This window comes from Poecilia reticulata, linkage group LG11, assembly GCF_000633615.1.
Source record: "Poecilia reticulata strain Guanapo linkage group LG11, Guppy_female_1.0+MT, whole genome shotgun sequence".
NCBI classification, from domain to species: Eukaryota; Metazoa; Chordata; class Actinopteri; order Cyprinodontiformes; family Poeciliidae; genus Poecilia; species Poecilia reticulata.
In genome coordinates this window covers 8451102-8477588 of record NC_024341.1, presented here as the reverse complement: position 1 = coordinate 8477588, position 26487 = coordinate 8451102, and the positions used below count along the sequence as shown (strand labels likewise).

Below are 26487 nucleotides of genomic sequence, written 5' to 3'. Positions count from 1 at the left end.
TAGAAATAGTCAAATATAAATATAAAAAAAAACTACAATGTACAATATGTACAAGTCAGATCTGGACTGGAGTATTTTACTCTTACTATAGATTATTTAATACAGTTCAGAAAGAAAGCAACCAAATCAAGTGAGAACATAATTAAGCTATTGTTAGAATAGCTTAATTGTAACAATAGAATTAAGCTATTGTTAGAATATATATATATATATATGTATATAAAAACAATTAAGCTAAACCAAAGCTAGTCTCATTCTTGTGAAGCCCATATTTTAGATCGTCTCGTCTTATTAGCTGTATGTATTACTACACATTCTACAAGGTGAAGCAGCTACATCGTATTTTATACCGAGCAAATTATTTATAAGAGGGAATTATTAATAGACACACAGGAGTGAAGCTCACACTTTCAGCACTCTCAGACGTAATGGCCTGCAGGGCCCCACTGAATACAACAAAGAAGTTTCAAACATCAATATAATAACTTGTTTCTTAATGTTCGGTTGTCCATTTTAGCATCCTTCCTTCTTTTTTTTTTATTTTCCAGTAAAGCAGCTTGAGGTTCCTCATATGTGAATAGGGCTTCACAAGTATGCTTGGCTGGGAGATACGTACATCGTGTAATATCAGGATATTACTTAGACTTGCAGTCGAATCTACAACTAATCGTGGCTTGGAGCTAGGAAGTTGTAGCCTACGCCTCAATCTGTGTCCTCCTCTTGTAAGGTCAAACTGATTTCTGATATAGGCTTATTTTCTATGTCTTTGTTGACAATATCTCCTAATGAGCAGATCATTACTGACGTATCTGCATTGATTAGGAACAGTGTGGCAAGTGCTCAAGATGTGGCTGGAAGGACTACATCCCTTGTTGGCTGTAATTCACCGCCATGTAATCAAGATCAAGGTTGATTTTCTTTTTTTTTTTACCTGCTGCTGCTTGCGGCCCTCCACAATCAAGCACCTTCTTATGTTAACTGCAGATTGCAGAGGCAAAAATCAAGGGCCCCCTGACCAGGACTGATGAGATTTTTAAGGATATAAAAAGTCAAATAAATAACTTTGAATACATTTCCTTTTCACAAAACAGCACAATTTAGTGTGCAATTGTTATCAATCCAAGCAACCAATTAGCTCATTTCTACTCAGAAAGTAAAAATGTGCATTTAGATGAACTCTGGTTTGTACACAGTTGCAAAAAAAAAAAAAATGTGCAAATGCAGAATTTTAATTTAGCCCTCATTAATTTCATTTCAGCCGAAATATGTGACATGAAACAGTCAAATACTATACATAAACCACATAGCAGACCGAACCAAACCAGTGTAAGCATTGGATCTAGAATAACTACAGAGATCCAGACCTCAAGAGGTTGAATCTGACATGTTTGAAGGAAACTCCTCACAGTTGGTCTCCATGAATTAGTTTTGTTGGAAGAAATCTGTTAAAGTGCTATTTGTATGTTGCTACAGAGCAAACATGTGAAAGAAGATGCCCTAGTGAGTCAAACAAAACAGTTTGAAATGCAGAACACTATATGCAGAGATCAATTATGCTGCCCATCTCCTTGAACACACCATCCCCATGGCGAAATGTGATAATGACAGCATCATGCTGAGGGGCAGCTTGTCCTTGGCGGAAACAGGCAAACTACTCTGAGCTGATGGTAATAAAGACAAAGGCAGCACAATTCTGGAAGAAAGTGTGTTAAAAGTCAAGGGGAAAAGAAAAAAAAGCGACAAAAACAAACAAAAAAAAACAAGACTGAACCAGAGGTTCATATTCCAGGAGAAATGTAACCATAAAGATATTTTAGATCAAAGTAGGGCTGTGGCAATATGGTTTAGAAATAAAATTATAAATTTTTTCATACCGAGTTCCCTTTCTTTTCATTCAAACGAAAAAAGTATTTTCAAAAACCTGCTTTTATTTCAATTATTCCCTCAGGGAGTTGAACTGAATTCAAAGTCCAGCTGTGAAACATGCTGGTAAAACAAGACGGTAAGTCTGCGGTGGGCTGACGTCATACTGACCTATGGAAGCCCACAAAGTATATTGGTGGAAAAATAAAAACAAAACAAAACAAAAAAAACAGCAACTTCCTTTTCAAAAAATTTTATAGTCTTAACAGAAAATGTATTTAATTGATCACTTATTTATTGCCTGGCCTTAGATCAAAGCATATGCAAAGTCCAGACCTAAGTCTGGTTGAGTATTTTGTCAAGACTTGAAAATTGCTGTTCACCAGATACTCACTGTCCAATACAGCAGCTCTGGTGACACTTTGGAACTGAGAATTGGTAGAAATGTGCAACGTTGAGAGAGCTACCTCAAAAGACATCAACTTGTTACTGCCGCGAAACATTTTCCTGAGTTTTAAAGCCATGGGTCCTTTCCAGTGATGGACTATTTTGTGCTGTTGTGAATAGGTTAAAACATATTAATATGTCAGGGACACGCTGTATGACGCTGTACGAGTGCATGACAACATAAAAGATTTCTCACTGTAAACAATGACATAGGAAGAAAATATGCTTTTAATGTATACGTTGAAGTGACTTTTTGAATCCTCATTAGCTTCATTACACACAGAAAATCCTCTCATTGTTGTCAGTCAACACATTTTTTTTTCCCCAAACATGATATGAAGTGTGGGCACCTCAGTCTCTGCTTCTCTTTCTTACTCTGTTTGAGCTGCCAACTGGCTCTCTGCAGTGAATCTCATTACTCTATGTCTGCTTGCTGTCACACTCTAGTGGGAGGTAGACGCGGTTAACCCCAGAGGCAGCATCTGTGTGTGAACTAGTGAGTCTATATTTTGTGCAAAAGTTTCGCTCATGTTTTTTTTTTTTTTGTTTGTTTTGTTTTCCCTTTTTTGGTTTTGTTTCTCCAAATTTAAATGCAGTGGGTCCAAATTTCAAATACCTAATAATGAATCATCATTGTTACTGCTCTGCTTTCACTACAGGACTGCTGAGGCATGCTGGGTGGTTTATTAGAAGAAGTACTTCAAACAAGGCTATACTTGGGTTATAATAATTTGGACTGAGTGGCAGGTATTCATCCACGCGCACCAAAGGCATGTCGGCATGAAACTGATCTGACCGGCAGCAACTTTCCAGATCTGAACCAGTTTGCACCGAAGCGATTTTCTGCTCTGGTATATGGAAGGACTGACGAGGACAGATTTGACTTTGACTGGAAGTCGGTGATCAAAATTCAGAGGCAGTTGATTCAGATATGAGCATCATGAAAAATAATGTAAAAAAAAATTACTGCTCCAGCTGTTGCATCAATTCAATCAGTTTTAGAGAGAGAAGAAGAAGAAGAAAAAAAAGACGAAGCCCTGTGGGAGCTACAGCAAGCAGATTTTACATTTTCTGGAAACAAAGTTCTGAATTTGTTTAGCAGCATGCTACCAGTAAAACAGAGGCAGAAAAATGCACATTGGCAATATAACTGGTCAAACTTTAATAGACTCCTCAGTCCCTCGTGTTAGATGACCATGAGAGTGGAAATTGCCTTTTTTTCCCAATGAGTTTGAAAATTTGCATTTAGATAAGTCTTCTTGATTTCTTTATTCAGTGCTTTCATTCAATCTTGCCTACATGCTGTCACCTTCTTCAAATTCCCACCTTTTATTGTTCATTTATTCTTCTTTCCCTTTTCTTCTTTTATTCTGTTTGTCCCCAATAATTCACAATCATTGCCTTTTCTTCTCAAAGATTGGCTTTCCTAGGCGCCTGAGAGCGAGTAACATATTGCTGAATGCATTAGTCTGACTAATTTAATGTAATGTGCTTTCTAAGGTTAACTAATAACAGTGAATTGGCTTGTGTTTTGATTACTGTAATTTTCTCAGCCTGACAAATAACACATAAGCATTCAGTAAAAAAAACGAAGTGAAATATTAACTGCGCTCAATTACACATTTTAGAAATTGACAGAAAGTGGGATTGGATTTGAAAGATTGTAGATCTGCGTAATTCTATCCCTTGCTATCTGCTCACCTGTTTGGTAGGTAGAGGTAGAGAATATCGGTTTATAGACAACGTAATGACAGTTACACAGCAGTATAGTGCAACACAGATGTTTCTCTTTCTTAAGTACATCAGGTCTGCCATGTTTGGTTGGATAACTCAGTGAACCCATCACCCAAAGTACTTAGTTATTACAGCATCTTCTTTACTGAACTGCAAATTGACTTTTCTAAGGCTGTGTTAGACTCAAACCAAAATATGTGTATCCCTAAGGTTAGCGAGCCAAATCGAACAAGAACAGTTTCTCAATCAAAGTAAAAAATTGGAATCAAATGAATCTGTAATTGAGATATAAAATATTGTATTTTGAATGACAGTTAATGCATATTCATACACATGTTTAATAAACCTAGATAAAACATAAGTTCTTGGTTGCAAAGCTATCATTAAATTATAGTATGTACTTTATTACTTTATTGATTATTGTCTTGTTGATACAGAAAGTAAGCATGGATGTGTCAATGCTGTATGTTCAACAATGTGTCTACATGTAGGTGTGTTCTGATGTAAAAATTCAATGCATTTTTTGTGATAGTCCAACACAAAATTGTGAAGTTGAAGGAAACTGATGCTCGTTTCTTTTGTCTGGCATAAGTTTTAAGGCAAGGTTATATAGATAAACAATATCACAGGCTTTAAACATTTCATGGATCATGATTCCATCCATCTATTGATCCATCCATCCATCCCTGCCTGTCTGTGAAGGGTAAAGTCTGTCTCCTTATCTAATGACAGGCTGGTAAAAAGAAGGAGGCCCATTGTATTCTGGAGGAGATACATAAATGCACGGCTCAGAAGGGTGAATTAGGTATTAAAATTATGGGCTTAATAATACACAAAAAAGCCATTTTTGAAATAAATCCATAAAAGTCACATTTGCACAATACATGTGAAAGAAGCTAATCTGCTCAGATAAGACCAAAATGTAATGTTCTGGCCTACACAAAAGCTTAGCTGTGCTTGGAAACCTAACACTAGTCATGACCCAGATCACAATAACTCCATGCTAAAACATGTTGGTCATAGCAACATGCTATACATTTTTTTTTTGTCTTAAGTAAAGAAAAGGAAGGTGATAAGAGTTGAGGATAAATGACACCAAATACAGGACATGAGACAGGGAGATATCCTCAGCTATGAGCAGAAAATGCCTTGAAGCAAATATTCAGAAATACATATTCATGGATTATAATTCAAACATATTTATGCATTTTAATGCCCTGGCAATAATAAGCAGAATAAGAATAAGAATAAGCAGAAGTCATAGTTATATTAGCAAGACCAACTTGGGATAACAATCGCAGTCGCTTCGTTCAATTCTGTCATACCTCAAACGTCCAGCGTCATTCATGCACCTCAATGTGATTAGGTAATGTGGTTCTAAGCAGATCACCATAAAAATGCATGTACAGTACCTGTGTGCGCTCCAGAAAGTGAGCTCAAAACCCGGGAATGTTGTGTTGGTCCATCATAAACCTCCACTATGTCATTCAGAGCAGTCTGGAAGAAGGCGAACTGGCTGAACACCACTGGGAAAGAGACGCAGACAGAGCAAGGAACAAAAGATGAAAAAGCAACTGAAAGCGCTGCCTGCAAAAGTCACAGAAAATGCTCTCCAGTTTATTTAAGATGACTAAAGACTCATAAAAATAGTGCTCTGCTTTATCCAGATTTAAAAAAAAGAGGGTTATCAACAGCAATTTCAGTCAAGTTGTCCTCCTTAAAGCAGGGTGGATTATGCTGGCAGTTATGATAACAAAACCAAAAACTGACATTACAAGGGGGATCAGGAAACCTGTCTGGGCTTGATGGCCTGTCAGGACGCAGGGATTTACAAAGACAGGCAATCTGTCATATGACGTGGAGCTAAAACTCCACTACAGAGCTTTCATCGTCTCAACCAAGACGTAATACCGGTTTTCCTTTTACAAAAGTCAGGCTTTTTATAGTCAATCATCTAGTTTTTATAAATGGAGCTGTTTAAAGAGAAGGACGAATAGAGAGAGATACTCAACAGTGGCAGTATGGATAATGGTTACCTACTTTTTGTGGGTCTGTTAGAGGAACCCTATAGTCTTCTATTTTCAACAGGACCTAGCATTGGGAATTTTCTCCCAATTTTAAATATGTTGTTGCACATTTCTATCATCATTGTCAATAAGGTAAAACCATTGGTCACAGTGACACCCACCCAGCCATCCGCACTGGGTAAAACACCCTATTATTAGCCTGGTGCATGAGCCTAATGAGAAGCTGGAAGAATGAGGAAAAAAAGCTTTTGCTTTTCTGCACGACAAAGTGAGCTGCCTTGGGCTTTGCTGTCATTATCCAGGAAAATGCTAATGTGAATTTTAATCATTTCAATTTTTTTTGATTTTTTTTTGTGTTTTCCTCACCATGACCTCAGTGAGGGAAATACGCAGATGATTGGGTTCAAGAGAGGTGCATAAAGGCTTCAACAGTCAGAAGACAGGGGTGAAATAAACCCAAAGTCAAACACAAGCTGATGCTTTTTTTTTTTTTTTTTTTTGTGGGGGTAATTTAACCATGACAGGAGCTTTTCCCAGAAGAGACCTGATGCTTATAACTCATTAAAAAAGCCTGTGGCTGGAGAAAAAAAGTAGAGATAAAAACCGAGCAAGAGCAAACAGTCAGCTTGAGAATGTGATGCAGAGAGACATCCTGGGCAAGTAAGCGAAGGACATTTTGAATTGATTCATTTGAGCTGTATTCAGCATTGTTTTGCCTTCCAAATAATTTGATGCTTGTGTAGTATCTGATAAGACATTGGAGGGAAAGAATGACCTTTAAGATGGAAGTGCCAAAAAAAAGGAGCTCAAGTCAAGAAAATATGAAGCTTCCAGGTGGCAATTATATTTTTTGTCTGTGTTTGTGTGTAGGTGTGTTTTTGATAAACACGGTGAATAAGTAGTGTGCTTCGTGATGATTAAACAGCTCTACCGATGTACCGTGAAAGAAAAAAAAAAAAAAAAGAAAAGAAAAAAATGTAAGTCCTGTGGAAATGCGTCTCAGTCACTGTGTGATTTTACTATGAGTAGAATAAAGTAGGATACATGCATTCAACAACGCTCTCAGAAGTAGCAGCTTGATTAGAGGTGAAAAAGCAGCGACTGTGTGAGCTTTTAACAGTTTAACACCAGATTGTTTTCGTGTGCCTTTCCTGTCACTGAGAATATTCAGATACTGGGGAAAAAAAAAAAAAAGGTTTCCCTGTTTTTCCCAGTAGTAAGAAAATAACAGAGAGTTCAGTAAGGCAGAAGAATATAGTTTCTGTTTGATCATAGCTTCTTGGGGGGATTGCTGAATGATTTTATTATAAACAAACACAAATAACCCACTTTACAGACCCGCGCACAAAAAAAACAAAAAAACATGGCTTACCATAATCCTTGGGCACGACTACAGAGTACAGACAGGTTCGAGAACTGGTATAGTTGCCAGGGAAACCGGGGGACAAGACTACTCCATCTAATCCGGAGTACTGTCCACCACATGGCGCTGCAGAGAAACATAGGGATCAAACATGAAGAGACACCATAAAGTGGGAGCAGGCAGACATAAAAGGAAGGTCTAACGGTAACAGGGGAAGGTTCCATTTCTACTCCTCCTCTCCATCCTCTCTGTTCCATCATTCCTAAATTACTTTTCTTGTGTGATTGGGGTTTGGATGGAAGATGTCCCTGGTGGTTGCTACAGTGAAATTGCCATGTTTTCCAAGTGTCCATCTGGGTTAGCCTGGGTGTGATGAGGCCAGAGCCTCCTCTCCCAAGTTAAAGCCCCTGAAAATGCTCTGTGCGAGCTTGGATATTTGTAGGGCTGCTGTCCAGAGGCATCTAAATAAATGTGAATATCACTTAAAGGTCAATTTACTTCCGCTATAACACTCGTATGATAAATAGAATTTTCCCTCCAAGTGCAAATGTCTAGAGTGTCGCTAGAAATCGTGAAAGCCAGACCACGACGCAATTCTAACGGGTTTGGCTTTGTTGTGATGGTAAACTCCATGCTCTGTGTGCTGCTGCTACTGTTACCATTGTTTTTTTACTGTGTTGTTTCTTCTTCAAATGTTAAAGCAGTTTGATAAAATGCAATGCTTCTGTGCACAGCATCCCCCAACACACAGCTCTGTACTAAAACAGTGATATTTATTTATTTATTTATTTATTTATTTATTTATTTATTTATTTATTTATTTATTTGGAGTGTGAGCCAAAACACCTATGAACTATTCTATTTCAACTACAAGCCCAGGAAGATTGATATGAGTTCTTCCACTTATTCTCGGCAGCTCGTATGGGATGCCAGTAATGCCCAAGTGTTTTTTGTGGTTTTATCGGATTTTGAGCTCAATGCAGAATCCTCTAGGATGAATAACACAACAGGTTTACTGCACATATGTAATAGTGGAGTTTATTTGTCTGTATAGTGGCTAAAATATGCTTTGAACCTTTAATTCAATTCAGTGAAAAAAAAAAGTACTGTGTTAATCCCAGAAGGAAATTAAACATGTCCATATTTTTCTCAGTTCACATTTTTCTAAAGAGGAAATTTAAAGCAGATATGGGTAAAAAAATAAAAATAAATAAAAATAATGCTCTCCATAAAACACTCTTAACATTTTTTTAAACATAGAATTAATGGCTATTATGCTGAAAATATCTGGTTACGAGTGCTGCCCATGCTTTGGAGGGAAGCAATAATCAATATGTGTTCTCAAATATATATTTTCAACATACAAACTGCCTCGTCGAATCACAAATTTGCATTCATGGATTCAGCTTTTTTACATAATATTCAAATTTTATGCCAAAATTAATTCAGGGCTTTCATTAACTGTAAGCCACAACCATTAAAGCTAACAGAGATAAACAGACAGATAAAGATATCTCACTCTGTGGAAAAGACCAACGCAAGACTTTTTAGTATTAAGCCTTAAGATTTTGTTTAGTAACCGTTTCTCAATTAAAAACAGGATGTAGAACTTTCTGAGTTGAATTATAGCCATCCAGTCATATTTGAATGTCCCTGTATGTCAGTGGATTTGTGTGACTGAACTGGATTGTACAGCCAGAACAAGTGTGTAGCAAGTGTTCCACCCGACACGCCGAGTCTGAAGCAGGTTCTGTGCTGTCAAGGTATCTTTTACCAGCTTTCCAGGGGTTCATGCATTGCGTGCGGTAGCTGTGTCAAAGGAATATCAGAGAGTGACGCAGTTCCCTCTGAGTGTAAGGGGAAGATATGCAAAACAGGCTGCTCTCTTCTGAAACTTCAGAATAAATCAAAACTACACTTGCATATTTTCACAAAACCCACACAGCTCGGCAAATATGTACCTGCGGGACATATCTCAGTAGAAACGCAACACATGATGATTTAGCCATATGAATGTTTACGTGCGATAAACCTATAAGCGCGAGGCATGGTTTGTGCTCTGAACAATCAACTCCAGATGTCAGTGTTTACCCATGCAGATGGGTTTGGGCTTATTCCAGCTCGGCTTGCCATCCCCCCCCATGATGCAAGTGAGCGTCGGGTCTCCCTCCAGCGTGTAGCCGCTGTCGCAGTGGTAGGTGACAGTGGAGCCCAGCTTGAGATCGGTGCCCACCCGTGTCCCGTTACGAACCAGGCCAGGTTCGAAGCAAGATTCCCTGGGGTTTTCTGTGGCGAGAAGAAACAGAGTGGAAATTCTGTGACAGATGGAAGCACGTGGTTTTCAATAATGATTTTTTTTTTTTTTTTTTTTTTTGCTGCACCAGATATGCTGGAATAGAAAATGTTACGCGCCCGAGGGTATTTATACACTTGGTTTTCCAACTCGTTTTCTTTATGGCTGCTTTTTTTTCTCCCCTGTTTTCCCAGTTTTCTGCAACTCTGTGCTCTGTCCCGTTTTCAGTAAATATATCTCAATGACTGCCACTTTTTCTCCAGCCCTTGACACTAGCCTCTCATCTGTGGCTACTGGGGTATGTATGGTTGTGAAAACAGACAGGCAGCTGATTGAAAGTGGCATGGCTCTGGCCCAAGGTCTGCTGACTGTACACAACTGCTTCTCAAACAACATTTCTCTGTGCTCTTAACTTGAGAAGACAATGCACATACGCAAGCTTTCTTTATCAAACGCATGCACACGCGCGTGCAGATACACGCCCTACCCTGCCAAAGCTCCCTCTCACACGCTCTGCATTTAACCACATATCAATCACCAACCCTGAGGTCGTAAGATAGATGTCTTGCTTAATTTAGCAGCACATTGTTCTAGGTGCAAAATGTGCATGTGAGATGCAGCCTGTCAATTTGGCACACTTCACACCCTTTCAGCTAAGATAAACATAGGAAAGATGCCCGAAGCCATTTAGTTCACTCCTAAGCACAGCAGATTTGGTTCTCTGAGCAAACTTTAATATTTGATGACTTGACACACAAAAGAGAAGGTGGGTCAAAAGTTTTGCAATTGTCAGGGGGGGGGGGAAAGAAATCACCTAAAACTCAACACATGACAGAAATATGTAAAATAGTCTGTCAATAATTTGATGAATACAAGCTCCGAACAGAAAAAAAAAAGAAGTGAGGCATCACTTCTTTTTCACCTTTACTGAAAAATTATTTTCAGTAAAGGTGAAAATATTTTGTTTTTACAAAAGTTAACAGATTATGTGTCTCATGTCTGGCATTATTAAATACATGTGAAGTTCACATAACCTTTATGTATTGCCATTAATTGTTCTGCATCTTGCAAATGCATTGTTACTCCAATATCCTTTGTTCACATTTTATTATGTTGCATCCAAGGAAGTCAAAGGAATCTGTTGCTAAATAGATTTTCACAGATCACAACTGGAACTAAGACTGTAAGCTTGAGGTATTCTGGAAAAAGAAGGTCAACAGATTTTAGCCTGCAAGTGTGAATCTCTAACACAACACTTCCTGTGTTATGGATATAATTTTCCTTTCACTTCAATTATGAACTATTTTTGCTGGTCAATCGCAAAGTTCTAGTAACAACGTTTATGTCTGTAACATGTCAGTCTGAAAAAGTCTGAGATACGAATATTTTTGCAGAGCGCTATTTATTCAGAGGATTTTCATTCCAACTTAATAGCAACATTACACATTTTATTAATCCCAGGACTTTCTTCTGTGTACATCACAAGGCAGCTACAATACAGTGTAAAATAGTCAGTTTAATAGAGAGATTTGCTGCAACTTTCAGATGTTAAAAGTGAGTGTCACACGTTTTATGATGAATCACATTTCTAATTCAGTTTTATAGCTGAGGACGTGTCACTTTGGGTAAATGTCTGTTATTTAAGCACCTGCCTGGGGAGCTGACCAGGCACAAACCAATAATTTAGACTTACAGGGTAATAAAACTGAATGCGGTCTGTGACTACGGGCACCTGTTGCAGATTTTAACAGATTTACACCCTGAACCGGTAGATGGTATATAAAAATAAATAAATAAAATGAAAAAAATCTCTGAATTTACGTGGGTTTTATACAACCTCGTCTTAGAGATGGAAAAATATGTCAGTCGTACTGTTCCCTTGGCGACAGTGAAAGACCTCCAAACACAGAAACAAAAAGCTGTAAAAACTGTGTGGTCTAGTGGCTGACAGAACAGCATGGATCTATGATAATTACATTGTAGCGGTGGCCTGACCAATAACTATCTGGGCCAAAGCATCAACTTGCTGATCTCTTTCCAAAACTGACCCGAAAATCTGAGCTAAATGTGTCTGTGTGCCATGTTGCTTCTCTGAAACCGAGGTGGTAATTTATGGATTATTTGGTTATGGTTCATTAGTGTGGAGAATTGGAAGTGGGGTGAAGGAGGTTTTTTTTTCCCTGTGCAACACACTGGGTCCATCTGCTCTTCCAGATTGGCCATACAATAATCACACTCGGTATCACACACCGCAGTGAATATTGCTGGGAGTGAGTTAAAAAGCAGGCTCTGTAACACAGTTTTCCTGTTTTTGTTTTTTTGTTGTTTTTTTTGGGAGAGGGGAGGGGTTGCAAATGAATTGCTGTACTGTGGCTGCACAAACATAGACTGATATAAAAATCCCCCAATTTTCTTATTTAGAAAAGAACCCAGTCCGTAAGCAGAGAACTCAGGGTTGATTTGGAATCGGTTAAATGTCTGATACCTTAAACAATTCTAATTGAGGCCGTGAGATTCGGGAGGTTTTAATACTGCTCCCTCAAGCAAGAAGACCTAAACAAAGATGCCCAGTCTAATTTAAAGCTTGGTCAGCATCTGTATATTTGTAAGGAAATGGTTTTTCACACTCAGACACTAAGGTCTCCCCTTCAATAAGGATGAGAAACGAATGCAAAGCACATCGATGTGCTATGCTAGACTAACACTGGCCCTCTTTCAAGGACTTCTGTTATAATTTTGCAATAGATAAGCAGTACAGCGTGCCTTACATGAGCACATAAATCTAAACCTCCCCAAACAATGTGCTGCGGTCAGCCAAGCTCTGACACGAGACAACAAAATGCTGCTCGCTTTAATTTATTAGAAGCCTTTTGTGCAGCTGCACTGATCAAAAACAGCTTAACCATGCAGATTGTCAGCTTTTAATTGTCATAATGATATGCGTTAGCAGGCTACGAGATATGCGTCGATACCACCACCACTGACCAGACCACGAATGTTGCATGTTTCTAAAATTGTAACATACTTTTCCAGCTCCAAATTTTAAGAGATCTTAAAAAGTTTTTAGCCCATTTTTAAAAGGCAAATACATGTTTCCCCATAGGTTTATAGCAGATGATTTCTGATGAGGATTTAAATAAAGAATCTGCAAGAATCTGAGACTCAATTCTTAATCTGCCAGAAGAACTTAAAACAGGAATTGTTTAAGCATTATAGGCACCAATCCTGTTCAAAATTCACAGCTTAGTTAAGACACTAGAGAGTAGAAACTTCATGGAGACACAGACCGGTCCGGTTCATAGCCATGTTTGACTAACCCAGTGGTCAGCAACCTTTTCCATTTAAAGAGACACTTTTTCCACTGCTACTACAAAATAAAACATGCCTAAAGCAGCAAAAAAGAATGTTCTACTGTAACTATGTACAACATAACATGTTTTATCATGAAAGCTAATAAATTTAAATCAAAATTTATTTCTAATTTTAGTTTTTGGGACAGTAAAAATCCTTTCTACAACTTTGGGGATAGGGGATGGAGGGGGGAGCAAGAGCTAGTTACTTTTAACTTTTAGATATTACAAGCAGATTTTGCATACGAACTTGCAAAGAAACTCCTAAAATGACCATTTCTTGTTGCATTTCCTTTCTGGTTAAGTAAAAGTCACAGAGGGGAGGGGCCAATGGGCCGCATGTCCCTCTGCAGCTGTAGGTTGTAGAATCCTGGTCTAACCAAAAGTGTGTACCTGTATACTGCAGCACAAATCCGTTGCTGCTGAGGGAGGCGTCGCTGCGGAATGCCATGAAGAGCGTGTTGGAGCTGCTCTCAATGCGATCTGGAACATCGGTGCCATAGAAACTACCCAACAAGGGGCTCAGGGAGTCTGGCCCATCATAGATATGCAAGAAGTCATAACTGGGTTCCAGGCTGAAACTGGTTAGAGACAGTCGCATTAAAAAGGAATCTGGATGTTTGCTGCATGAATAAGTAGCGCAAAATTCTCACATCTAACTTAAATCATTTGATGACAAGAAGCCTAGAAGCGTAATCATTTATCAAGTCCTGCAGTTACAACAACTGTTGTGGAAATATGGTATTGCACATTATGTAATATTTTCTATGCTGTCAAAGCTTACTGGTTAAAGCTGAGCGAAATGACATAGTCCGGTGTGACGGTAACTCTCCAGTCACACTCTCTTCCATGTGGGTAAGGTTCAGGATAGTCTGGAGACAGAATCAGCCCACTTGGACCGGTTAGGTTCCCACCACACGGAGCTATGGGAAGAGAAAAACAAATATTTACAAAATGCTGAAAATAATTTGACATAAATTCTAAAAATGTTATTATAATTTGTGTTATGCGTTGCAATTAGCAAGCTAGGAAGAGCAAGTGTAACACAATTAGGCATCGCTACTCAGCTTTAATAAGTGTGTGATAACATTCAGATAAGTGCTGATGTCAGTCCAGAGAGGTTATGCATAATTAATTGCTGCATGCTGTGTTTACAGAGTACCTGTGCATGTTGGGGGGTCTGGCTGCCAGAAGAAGCGACCATTGATCTCTGTGCACGTGATTCTGGTGGCCCCCTGCAGGATGTAGCCGGGATCACACTGGAACACCACATGGTCCCCGGGCTCCCGGCTGTCGCCACCGCGGGTACCGTTAGTGGGCATGCCCGGGTCATTGCAGGAGGTCGCCGTGGAGACTGAAAGAGCAAGCAGGGGCTAGATCATTGAAACAATATGGAAAAAAGCTAATGTGATGGCTCAACTATCACATGGAAGATGATTCGTGTTATAAACCTAGAATCCGCTTGCTGAATTTTCATTGCTCACCAGAAAACTGCAAAGCAAAGCCTTGCTTGCTGGTAAAAAAGTCCGTGGTGAACTGCAAAGTGATCGTGTTAAAGGTACTGTGAGCGTCCGGGGGCAACGCCGACCCACTCAGCTCCCTCAGCAGGACTCCCCCGTCCTGCGGACCGTCCCAGATCCGAAGCACATCGTGGACCTCCTCCGTGTGGAAGACCAGAAAATGCAGACTGAAAAGAGGAATAAACAAGATACAGTAGCTGTCAAGTATGATATAAAATTGGACAGTAAGAGTCAAAGAAGATGTGCTTATTGTTTCACTCATGACAACGTGCAATCCAAATGTCCATTTGTATGAATTTATATTAAATTGTACTCTCAAACAGGCAGAATTTCTTGAAGTCGATTGAGAGCCTGTGGAATCACTTGAAAATTGATGTTTGCAGGTGCTTCTCATATAGTCTACCTGAGCTTGAGCTGTTTATCAATGAAGACAGAAAATATTTCACTTTCAAATGGCCAAAGTTGGTAGAAACACACCTCAAACGACTTGGAGATGGACCAACCATGACAGATGCTTCTACAGAGTAATTTGTACAATGTTTTCCTCACACGATTGTGACAAAAAATGTTGATAAAATACATTGAAGTTTGTGGGTTTAACCCCCATGAAACACAAAAATATTCAAAACGTATAGTACATTTGAAGGACACTGTGAAGTTACTGTAAAAGTAACATTATGATTAAAGAAAATATAAGACAGGAAACCAGTCTACGCTTAGCACAAATGAGGGGAAACAAATACTATTATAAGGAGGATCACAGGAACCAGATTAGGGACATTCAACAATGATTCCACAGTGTCAGTCAAAGCATTAAGTCTGCAGCAGCATTTTAAAGTCAGTCGAGATGCCAAAAAGATGATGCTGTCAAAATATCTCCCATTCAATTTGGCCCAGACAGCTGTCAGCCAGCTGGTGGTCCGATGGATATGAAAAGCTGTGTGCCGGTTCGTGTACGTGCACCGGCATAACCGCAGTGCATTCATAATAATATGCTGCTTAAGTATTTGTGTTGGAGAATTTCAAAGGATGCTGTGGACGGGCTCAGCTGGGCAAAAAAAATAAAATAAAAAATACTACATGTAGTACTCTCTTTTTTTGGGGATCCTTATTGAAAACAGCATTCACAGCAGAAGTCCACAATGCATGCAACTAATTATAAAAGTGGGTTAGCTCATGTCGGCTTCTATGGAATGTACCTTTGGTTGTCTATTTTTTTTTTCTCTGAGAACAGAACAAAGTCTGATCTAACAAGTGAAGAGCAACAGTGGGAAGAGAAATAAATCATTAGATTGCAACTGCGGTGAGCTGCATGTGATGCAAAAGGTAAAAGCATCCAACCAATGCTTTGAACAATCCTTATATACCAATTTTTATTCATTTTAGTGGTATTTCATATGAAATAGCCTGTAATAGTGAAGAGAAAGGAAAGAGACACAGAATTTTCAAAATGCTTAAAATGTGTGCCACAACTATGGATGTATTTATCACCCTTGTGGATAAACATTATTCACAAGAAAAAACATAGTGGAAAATCACTAAGTTAATCACAACTAGAGAACCATTAATGAGATGAAGAAATATATATTTTTTTTATGAAAAAAAACCATCTGTTTGCAAAGATGCAGTGAAATTCAGTGAAATTTACAAATATGCCCAAAGATATTTTCCTTCCAGAGTGTGTTATATTAAGTAATTTAAATTAAAAAGGAAAAGAGTGAGGACAATTTAGACAAACTCATTCCAATCCTTTGCACTTCAGTTTAACTTTTTACACAAATCGGACTGGACAGCTGGACTTATTTTACCGTTTTTGACCTGAGGCTTAAGATAGACGATCATAAGTCCATCCAGTGCGCAGGTCTTAAAGTCAGAGAGCTGAATGCTTATCTCTGTCCAAGTCACAGAGGAGAAATCCTGGTCCCTTTAGTATCCACATCATCTTACCCACATGCACTCACAAAGCCTTGAGCTATAGATGATACAGAGGAGAAACAGCAACCCACTGATATGTTGGCTTTTAGCAACAAGTTCCCACCATTTCTGCATAATTGGTGTCAGACTCTGATTCCCTTACTGTCTGATGTGTTAGCAGTAGCCTTTGGCTACTCAACAAAAGACTCTCTGTGTGACTAGTGTAACCCTCGAGAAAAGTCCTGTCACCATGCTTGTGAATGAAGTGCTCGCAGAGCAAACCAATGCAGATGGACACACTGGAAAATATTCACATGAATGTGCAGCGAAAGGTATTATTGAAGTTATAATGCATTACGTGTGCTGACACAACCGCTTGTGTATTGGTCGCAGACAGAGCAAAAGAGAAGTCTATATGGCGACTGTGAAAAGCAGCGCTTTTGCTACTTTCATCACTTAGGAGAAGCCGTAAACGTCTCGACGACCGTCTTGATGGTTCTGATGATATGAAAGAATTAAACACGGAGTTCAAAGGTCTTCACCCACACACGTCCCCCAAGGCAGTCAGATATTCTGCTAATCCCGTTATGAAACCTTTAGGGCTCAGAAGTCCTTCATGCTCCACCTCCCAACGCTTCCAACAAGATTTACAGAATTAAACAAAATTCAGAAAGGTTTTCCGGTGATGGTGTACGACTACTTTTTTTTTTTTTTGTCCGATATTGACGTGCACGTGTACAGTACGTGTGAGTAAGAACAATTGGGGATGTTTTTTGTGAGCACAGTCAGCATCAAGGACAAGTGCTGCTTCCGTGTTTGTGTGCTGATGAGTCCTGTGCTCTAGTTTAACTCTCGGCACTGTCAAGCTTCGAAAAGCATCAAATTCTGAAAGCTGATTTGTGTGAAGGAAGATGAAAGGGTGGGTGGAATGGCAGAGGTACGTTGAATAAAACCCGAAGGTGAGGAAGGCAATGAAAAAGCGACCAGTGTTGATCACTGCCAGGCTGCTGACGGCATCGGATGATCGAAGGAGGATAAGAGGTTGACGGAGAGCAGAAGAAACTCGGCACACAATGCGAGGGTAAAGGCTGAGGGGACGGACAGGTTGAACCAACGTGGGTTGTATGTTGGGATAAATGGTTCTTTTTATACGCCATTTAAACTGCGCTATATCCCTGTCACTGTCAAAATGTTAAAAAAAGGGTAAAAAATGTTGCAGGTGAATTAGTGAGGAAGGGTGATAACACTGGCAAAAAACTGAATTCTCATTCTGCAGCTTAAAGATTTTAATAGTACATATTTAAGGCCAACAGATTATCTTTCCTTTTCAGTGCACACTTTGGTTGGCTGACATTTTCTTCTTTTTCCTTTTTACAACATTTATAGCATTTAGGACAATAAAAAAGAAAAATATGAGTTACCAGCAGGAACTCAGGGACTATTACCTATTGATGCATTTCAACAGCAAGATATTGCTTCTTGCTGCTACAGAATAGCAGCATCTAGCTTTTTTGTATCTTCAATCTTTTAGGTCTAGCACTGAGCAAATTAAAATATTGAAGTTTATGATTTTTTTTACCAAACATTTGTGTCCGGGTGTTGAAAACGCATTAGATTGCAGTTTAAGCTGCTTTTATTTGTTCCGAGTGTTTTTCAATGTAACAAGTAGAATCTGTTAGTACAGCAGTCGATATTTTGTTCCCGTGATCACTGTTGAGTCCGCTGAGCACGAATATCGCAATGGTGGAGGAATACTACGGCTGGAAAGTAGTCTCTGAGAGAACCTTGCTCAGTGGGAGCAGACATCTGCAGCGACAGACTGGGGATCGGAGAACATAGAGCACACGCGCACTGAAGCAACTGATCCAGGAGTGCTTCTTAAGGGTAAAGAATCAGTAAAGATTTCCTTTTTAGGAGAGAGAAACAGCTAAGTGTATAAGCTGTGAAATAACTGTACATCTAAAGGATAAAAACAGTGCACACAGTTAGTGGCAGCAGCAGATTGCTGCGTATCTTCCAGCAGCCTATTAACGACCATGTTTTGGTGGGTTTGAATGTCGTCTGTTTCTGTTTGGACAAGGGACTAAGCATCTTTGAGATGTTTAAGGCTTGGCGTACTGTTTCAGAACTTAACTGCTTTCAACTTAACCACAGCTGATGCGTCTTGTGTTGTTTGATTACTAATGTTCTGTTGCCAACCTCTGAGACCTGCACAGGACAGCTGTATTTACACTGAGATTAAAATACACACAGATACTCTTTACTTGTTGAATGGGCTAAATATAATTGAATATCCCAAGCATTATTTAGCATTATTTGGTTCCTACAGTGTCAGATTTTAATAATACAAAGAAATCCCATTAAAATACATTAAAGTTTACGGCTGGGATGTGACAAAATGTCAAAAAGTTTGAGGAGGCATCATTACAGAGCTCTTGCAGATCTCTTCCTAGAGAGAAGATTTCCTTGTCTTCAGACCAAAGACAGGAAAATCTTGACCTCTTCACGCAGTTAACATTCTGAGGACTCATAGGAAACCATGTTTTGGAGTTTACAGCCAAGGGCTCTCCTTTCGCACTTGGTTGCCTCTTAACAAGATAAAATAGTTCAATCAAGTGTCAAAGAAATCGCCGTAAGGAGATGAGATGGAGAAGAGAGAGATGAAACAGATCTTAAGGATCTCTTTTGATTCCGCCTTAACTATTTTGTATTCATATGAGAGAAATGGAGAGAGGAATAGGGACTGCTGAGGCTCTCTCATATGAATACAAAACAGTATTGCTGCAATCAGGAGTCCTGTGAGGAGTCTCCGAGTAGGTGTGTGTGCATGTGTGTGTGTGTGTGCCTGAAGAAGATAAATAATTAAGAATGTGGGGTTGTGCGTGGATGTGTGTGGTATGAGAGAGATACGATACGTAAAGCAAACGCAGTCTTGCAGCTGCCAGAATTCCTAAAACTAATTGAGATGGTGTGAAATCTCACAGTGGGAGCAGACTGCATCAGTATGTGTGGCTGTGGCCCAGCAGATCATCAGAATGCAGACACATCCATGCAGAAAGCTTTGAAAGACACAACGGCCGACACATCTGAGCTGATTTGACACCTGACCAAGCCCAAACAGTGGTCAAAGCAATCTTTTTCCAGTCCATTTACTGTGACGTCAATGATGCAATAACAAAGCAAGCTGTGCAATTCTGCAATTGTTCCAAAAGCAAGATACGGTGTGAAACAGTTGCTCCATAAGACGAAAGCAGTAGTTAAGTGTCGCAGATATAAGCCTGGAAAGCATCATTGGTAGACCTTATACATGTCATCACTGCCAAATTTAAATCATAATTATCAACATCTCTGATTAAGCTGATCCTATTGTCCAAAGATGTTCAATGGTTCCTACAACTGCAAGCAGATGCAAACTTGCATGAACGTCTGAGACTCATGGAAGAAAAAAGACTTACTGATGATAAAAGATAGTTTCCCAACTGAATCGTCCTTAATGAACTGTATTTTTTTTTTACAAACTAATATAATTGTGGTACTACTCAGTGAAAAAAAAAGTTAGGAAATAAGATGAGCTATGTTTTACAGGTTTTCTCAGTTGGATGTACCTCGGTGTGAAACTGTGGATTTATTTGCTGGTGGGAGAGTTACCACTCTGTTATTCAATGAATCACCGTAATCCTTGACTTCTACAGTATCGCAGGTTTGAAACGCATCGCTAATCCAACACAGCTGAATCAAGTGACTGTAATGACCCACTCGTTAAATGAAGGTGTGTTAGAAAAAGGTTCCATTGGAAACCTGCCAGTAGCCTTTGAGGACTAGGATTGCAGACCCCTGATTTTGAGATGAGGCATGTATTATTTCTGCTAAACAATGGAATGACAGATACATTATTTACTTCACGCCTATCCAGAAAGGAAATGGACTAATGATAATGGCTGATTTTCTACTTTTAACAGGTCCTGACTGGTGACCAACTGTATTGGAAACTAGAAAAAATAAATAAAAAAACATATTTTTTCTAATCAGTGAGCACTATATGAAGCCAAATTGACATCACTGATCTGTGTAGAAGCTGTTACTGAGAGAGAGGGAAACAAACTAAAAAGTTATGCATTTCCTACTTTAGTCAGGTGTTTAAACTGGCATCAGAGGAAATGTAAGATGTAAGAAACTATTTAAAAGAAACTACTTTCTTGCCTGCTGGCTCTTCATTCTGATTGCCATTATGGATAGCTCATCCGTTTTGTCTTTACATTGAATTGGCAAAGGAGCAAATTGACCCAAAGCCAACCTCAGATAACAGCAAGTCGGAACATATTTTAGCACGGTGGCCCTGTTTAACCCTAATTTTTTCAAGGAACACATGGGATTTGTAAATGTTGGCAGCCTTTTAGAAATCTAAATTAAGGTAAGGATCTTTATCCTCTAGAGAATACACAGAGAGACGGATGGTTATGTATAGTAATATTAATCAAGCTAGTCACTAACATAGAATACTAAAGACTGCTTAAAATGTGAATGTATAATCACTTTTGATTTGAATTAGAAAAACTGTTTTACAGCAAGCAGTGTGCCACCAACTCTTCTCTTAATCATGTGTAATGACCACTCACAGCAGAAACGCCAGGAAGACGTACTCTGAATGTTGTTTAATTATAGTTCTTAAAGAGAAATGCATATATGTTAGAAAAACTGGTGCAGGCAGGTTAAAACTTTATAAAATTAAGAGATCAGATATCAGTCTCGATTCTCTGATCAGTTCATATCTTTTTGCTTTTATAAGTATATTATTAATTTAAAGGAAAGGACAACTATTTTAAAAAGAAAAACAAAACAGATATCAGTTTTTATGTGAGCACTTAATACCTGATTGTTGTGTATTATATAAAATACATCCTGTGTCTCCAATTTGTGCAGCAGTAACCAGTGGATTTTAGATCAGTAAAATGGCTCGTTGCCTCCGTCATCAGCACTATTTTATTATGTTTGTATTATCGCTGTCTGCAAGTCTTCCACACCCCTCTGTCTTTCTCTATTCTCCCATCAATACGTTTTGACAAATATGTCATTAGGATTTTCAGTTGCCTGCAGTCACAATACCGATGCCTTCACATAACTGCCACTGTTTTACGTGAAAGCAGTGTTTCTCAGAACTGTGAGCTATGCCTGCAATCTTGATCTGCAGCACTTAATACATAAGGAACTCCAGTGCTGATGCACTGCAGATTATTCTCAATTATAAATGGCATGCGTAGGATCAAAGAACGAGGCATATGAAGAAGGCTTGGAGAAACGAAACAGGCCCAGCTGAAGTGAACGCATGACTCGATCTAAATCGGAGAGAACAGGAATTTGAAAAAATAAATAAATAAATGCACTTAACAGGAGATTGTACAGTAGGAGTTTTGATGTTCTTGACATTATTAACTCAAGTTTAAATGCTAAAAAAGAATGCTGTAGAATGAATGCAAATAAGCTAAACATTTACAATTGCATAAAGATCATAAAGGATATGTCTGTACGTGGAAGCAAATATCAGCTGGACCTGCACTGGAAACAAATCAATGAAGATAACCAAGTGGAAAAGCCTGTTTATATACTTTTTAAAATTATGCCATAATGATTCATTTATTTATTTTTAAATTTGATGTATGGATATATAATCATAAATGACCAAATAGCATACAATATAAAAATTCCAAACATGACCATAACGTACTAAAATAAAGGAAGAAAAGGATCTTCAGGAAAAATCAGTTCAGCTTATGGGAAAATACTGGAGGTTCTCAATTTGCATGTATTGAAATATTTGATGGCATTCTCCTTTAATAAATCTGCTCCGATTTATTGAAGGAGAAAATCATAGCATGGACTTATATGGACTTTTTAAACTATTACATTATTATTCACACTTTATCAAACGATAGTCTAAATCCAGAAGTTAACTTAGAAGTTGACCTGAATCAACTTCTTTATTGAGAGCTGCAGATTTAAGTGGCCAATAATCATGAGAAGGCCTCAAAGTCTTCATCCACACCATCATTATTATAGCAATGTGCAACAGTGGCGCATCACTTTTGCTAAAAACAAAGACTTATAGTATTTAATATGCATATTTATGGTAAAAAAGTAAGCATACTCTGTTTCAAATGCATGTTTTTACATATCAGAATAAATTCTCATACTCTCATGATTATGTAATAAATTCAGGTGTTGACAGCTTTGGGTTACCTGGACCATTTCGCCCTCTATAAGACTCAGTTGGGATGTACAATGTTAACGCCTAGGAGACCTCAGTAAGAAAAAGGGCTGAAAAAGATTTTTTGTAAGGACTGTCAAGGGAAAGTCTTGTCTCTTTTGAAAGAACACAGGCTTCCAGAGCACTCCTCTTAAAAATGAGACCAAAGTGGAGAGTTACAGTACGTTATAGTACAAAAGAAAAGTACATCCAACAAGCAAAGCATTGTCACAAAAACCTCGGAGTTTGTATTGCATTTCCACTCAATGCAGAAGCATTCTAGTAGAAGAGTCGGTACATTTCTTGTCTCTCGTTGTCACAGTCTTACAGGCTAAAAATTCAAAATACGCCCAAAACAAAAGTAAATAAATGAGGACAGAGGAAAAGATAAAGTCCCAAGTTTAGTCACACTGAAATGCTATTTAACTGTCTATACAAAGCTTAAGGAAACATTCAATAATTGGAATCACTGTTGAGCACAAAACCGTTTCCACTATCTCATAAGTAAGAGAAAAGTCAGGTAAAAGAGAGGATCTTACAACTATTTCATGTGGCACTAATTGGTATTGAAGAAGTCACAAAAAATATATATAAAAATTGGGGGCATGTGTATTCGTGTATAGCAGCTATAATTAGATGCACTTGTAATACATCCAAGTTTTACATTTGCATCAATCGATTCAGGTCTGCTCAAAAACAATATGGATGTTACATTTATTGAAATTTCATAGGGCTCTTCATCTGCTTTCATTCCTGGTCGCAGAACAACTTCTTTAGTAAGTAGCACCTCCTATTGTTTATTGAGAGTACTGCAGCAGTTTAATTCACTAACTACACAGTTAAATATTCCTTAAGAAAGCTATGGTATGCCATGTAGGGTTACGGCAATAACCAGTATCCCATTTTATGTTTAGTATCCTAAAGTGCCACAACAGCTGTTAAACCAACAGCTGTAGTGACGGTCATATTAGTTATTTATTTATTTATTTATTTTTTATGTTTTTGCGCTAAAGCTTTCCCTGTTTTAGACAAATACAGTAAAACTGTATGGTATCATTTTTCTGAAATGGAAGATTTTCAACCACAAACTCATTGTGGAACGTGTAAACTGGGACCCAGATGATGTTCTTTTACATGGTATGAAACCTGGAGGTGATATTTCCTCTCTCTCTAGTTTCTGACTTGGATATTGGCCAACAGAAACTCGCTGAAGATTGATTACACAGCAGCGTGTGAGAGTGATGAACACCACTGCTAAAAGGGATGGGGAGCTTAAACAAAACTAAAGATATATGGAGAAGCAGCACAATTAAAAAGGGGAACAATGTAATCGGAAAACAAAGGTCAACAAAGAGAAAAGCAAGGCCATTGTTCAGACCTGATGGTGCTTCCTGGGGCAGCTTCGATGGTCCAAACACAGTGCAAGTTGTGCTCATAAGGAGCCGGGTATCCTGGAGACAGAATACGACCGGAAGGCTCCTCCTTCATGGTGCCCCCACACTCCGCTAAAAGCAGAACGGAAAGCAGAAAAAAAAATAAAAAATCGAAAATCAACGAGTTAAAAAGAGATGAATAAATGTTGCAGAAATATCAGTTAAAATGAGGAACAACTACAGCTCCCACTTGGAAGAAATCACACACAATCCATTTTTTTTTTCTTATTGACACAGTAGTCTGCAGTACAAATGTGATGCTCTCTATATGCTTGTCTGCGGTGTGAGTGATGGGGTGCCAAGCAATCAGTTCAATAAATACTGTGTGATTCCAGCACAAAGAAAGCAAACCGCTGTTACAAGCCTGGTGGCCTCATTCTGTTGCATTCGAAAGCTAAAGGACAGAGGGGAGAGCATGTTTATTTTGTCCCAAGCTTAAAATCGGAATTTGCTATCGGAAAAGCAGCGATAGACAAGGAATTTTCAGAGTACCAAGCAGAAGCTGAACTTCTCACATGTGTTAATGTAAAACAGTTGATGAAATGTTCATCTAAAATACACCCTGCTTAGGTTCAGCTCCTTACAGCAGCTGAAGCACTTTCAGTTGATGTCTTGTTGGCTATTTTATTTTTTTTTTACAAAGTTTTAAGGAAAACCACGATTTCGGTAACTCATATCTGGCACCGATTCATTTTTTGAAAGATTAATGAGAACCTTAGGATGTATCAAATGAGATAATGTTCAATAAAACCATTACTTCAGTGGGTGGCTGTGCCACAAGTTTCTCCAGATGAACAGAAACAAAACTGAAGTTACCATCGTTGGAAGAATGATCACTGCTTCAGTTATTACGGCTAGAAACTATTAATCAGGTCCGAAATCTGGGTGTGGTGATGGACTTAGACCTGAACCTTCAAAGACCCATCAAGACAATTACAAAGTTGGTCTTCTATCACCTGAAGAACTAGGTTAACGACAACATTTAGAAGTGTCATTATTTGTACTTCACTAAGTACAAATTATTTACGTTGCTTTACAAAAAGTAAGACAAACATAAAAGCTCAGATTTCAACACAGACTTTAGGTCAGACAGAGGCTTACTTTCCAGAAGCACAACCAGCCTAAAAATATGTCCAGAACTACAATGGTGTCATTTAGAAGAAAGCATATTTACCTACTGTATGTATTAAGGAGAGCCAGAACCCAAACTAGGTCGCCTGTTGCTTTCCACATTACTCAGTCTCAATGTCTGAGATTGAGCAATGTAGAAAAATAAACTAAACTGGAAGAGACGTACTGCCAAAGACTTACAGCAGTAACTGCAGCTAAAAATGATTCGGCAAATTATTGACCTGGGGGGACTTAATATGAATATATGCCACACTTCAAACTGTAGTGTCAAACATTTTTAAAGCAGTCTACCTTTTATGCTTCCACTTTACAATTATGCTTAATTTGGTGTTGGTTTATCACCTAAAATTTCCAAATACTGTAATTTGAAGTTAAGGTGTAGTTCAGTGGGTATAAATACTTTTGGAGGCACATATCATGTTCTCTCATTAATAAACTTTGTAAATCCCATATTTCAGGCGTCAAAACCTTGACATTTCTATTTCCGACTCCATTCTATCTGTCTTAGTCGCTGTCCTCACCTTGCCTTGCAGTTGTTTATTTCTTTGTGTTTGTGTCCTGGATGCTGCTAAAAAATCCCACCGATAAAAATAGTCTCTAATCTGCCCTAGAATTCACCCTGGCTGTTAAAATATCACCTCCACTGAAGTCATGCCAAGGAGAAATGTTTTCAGGGATACACAGTTTGCTGAATGTTGTTTACACCCAGACATGAAATTACCTGTCAGTATAGGTTGAAAAGGGAGCTGAGCAATACTATTCTAATCACACTGGTCGATGTGTCAAGGAACACCTGTCTAGCTGTTTTTTATTCCTCTCGTCTGGCTGGTTTCTGAACGACTGCCAACATGTTCCTTTGGCTGTGTTAGCATTATCATAATACTGGCTGAACACTATAGAAATAAATACGACTACAAATGTATCTATTGTCCTCTTGTTCAACTGGAGTTTGAAGGAATCTTTGACCCTTAAAACAATAAGCTGGGAAAGTTGTAATAAGAAATGAAATGTATTTTTAAAATGGGAGATTTAAAACAAAGTCTTTAAAAAAAAAAGAAAACTCTGCAATATTCATGTTAAGATGAGGAACTGGGTCAGTGAAAAAAACGAAAGCTTGCTTGGATTACCAGCAAATCTAACAGTAAAAAACCACTAAATACTACAATATATA

At 38.5% G+C, this 26487-nt stretch overlaps 1 protein-coding gene across 1 annotated transcript in view; it reads right to left on the bottom strand.

The window, feature by feature from the left end:
• csmd2 (CUB and Sushi multiple domains 2) overlaps positions 1-26487 on the bottom strand; it is a 245362-nt gene that overhangs the window by 64827 nt on the left and 154048 nt on the right. The window contains exons 25-32 of the mRNA XM_017307349.1: positions 24131-24275; positions 14562-14764; positions 14240-14431; positions 13862-14000; positions 13471-13658; positions 9526-9720; positions 7444-7560; positions 5457-5570 (exon numbers count right to left, since the gene is read on the bottom strand). Of these exons, the coding sequence (XP_017162838.1) occupies positions 5457-5570; positions 7444-7560; positions 9526-9720; positions 13471-13658; positions 13862-14000; positions 14240-14431; positions 14562-14764; positions 24131-24275 (1293 nt within the window). The remainder of the gene's footprint in view (positions 1-5456; positions 5571-7443; positions 7561-9525; positions 9721-13470; positions 13659-13861; positions 14001-14239; positions 14432-14561; positions 14765-24130; positions 24276-26487) is intronic.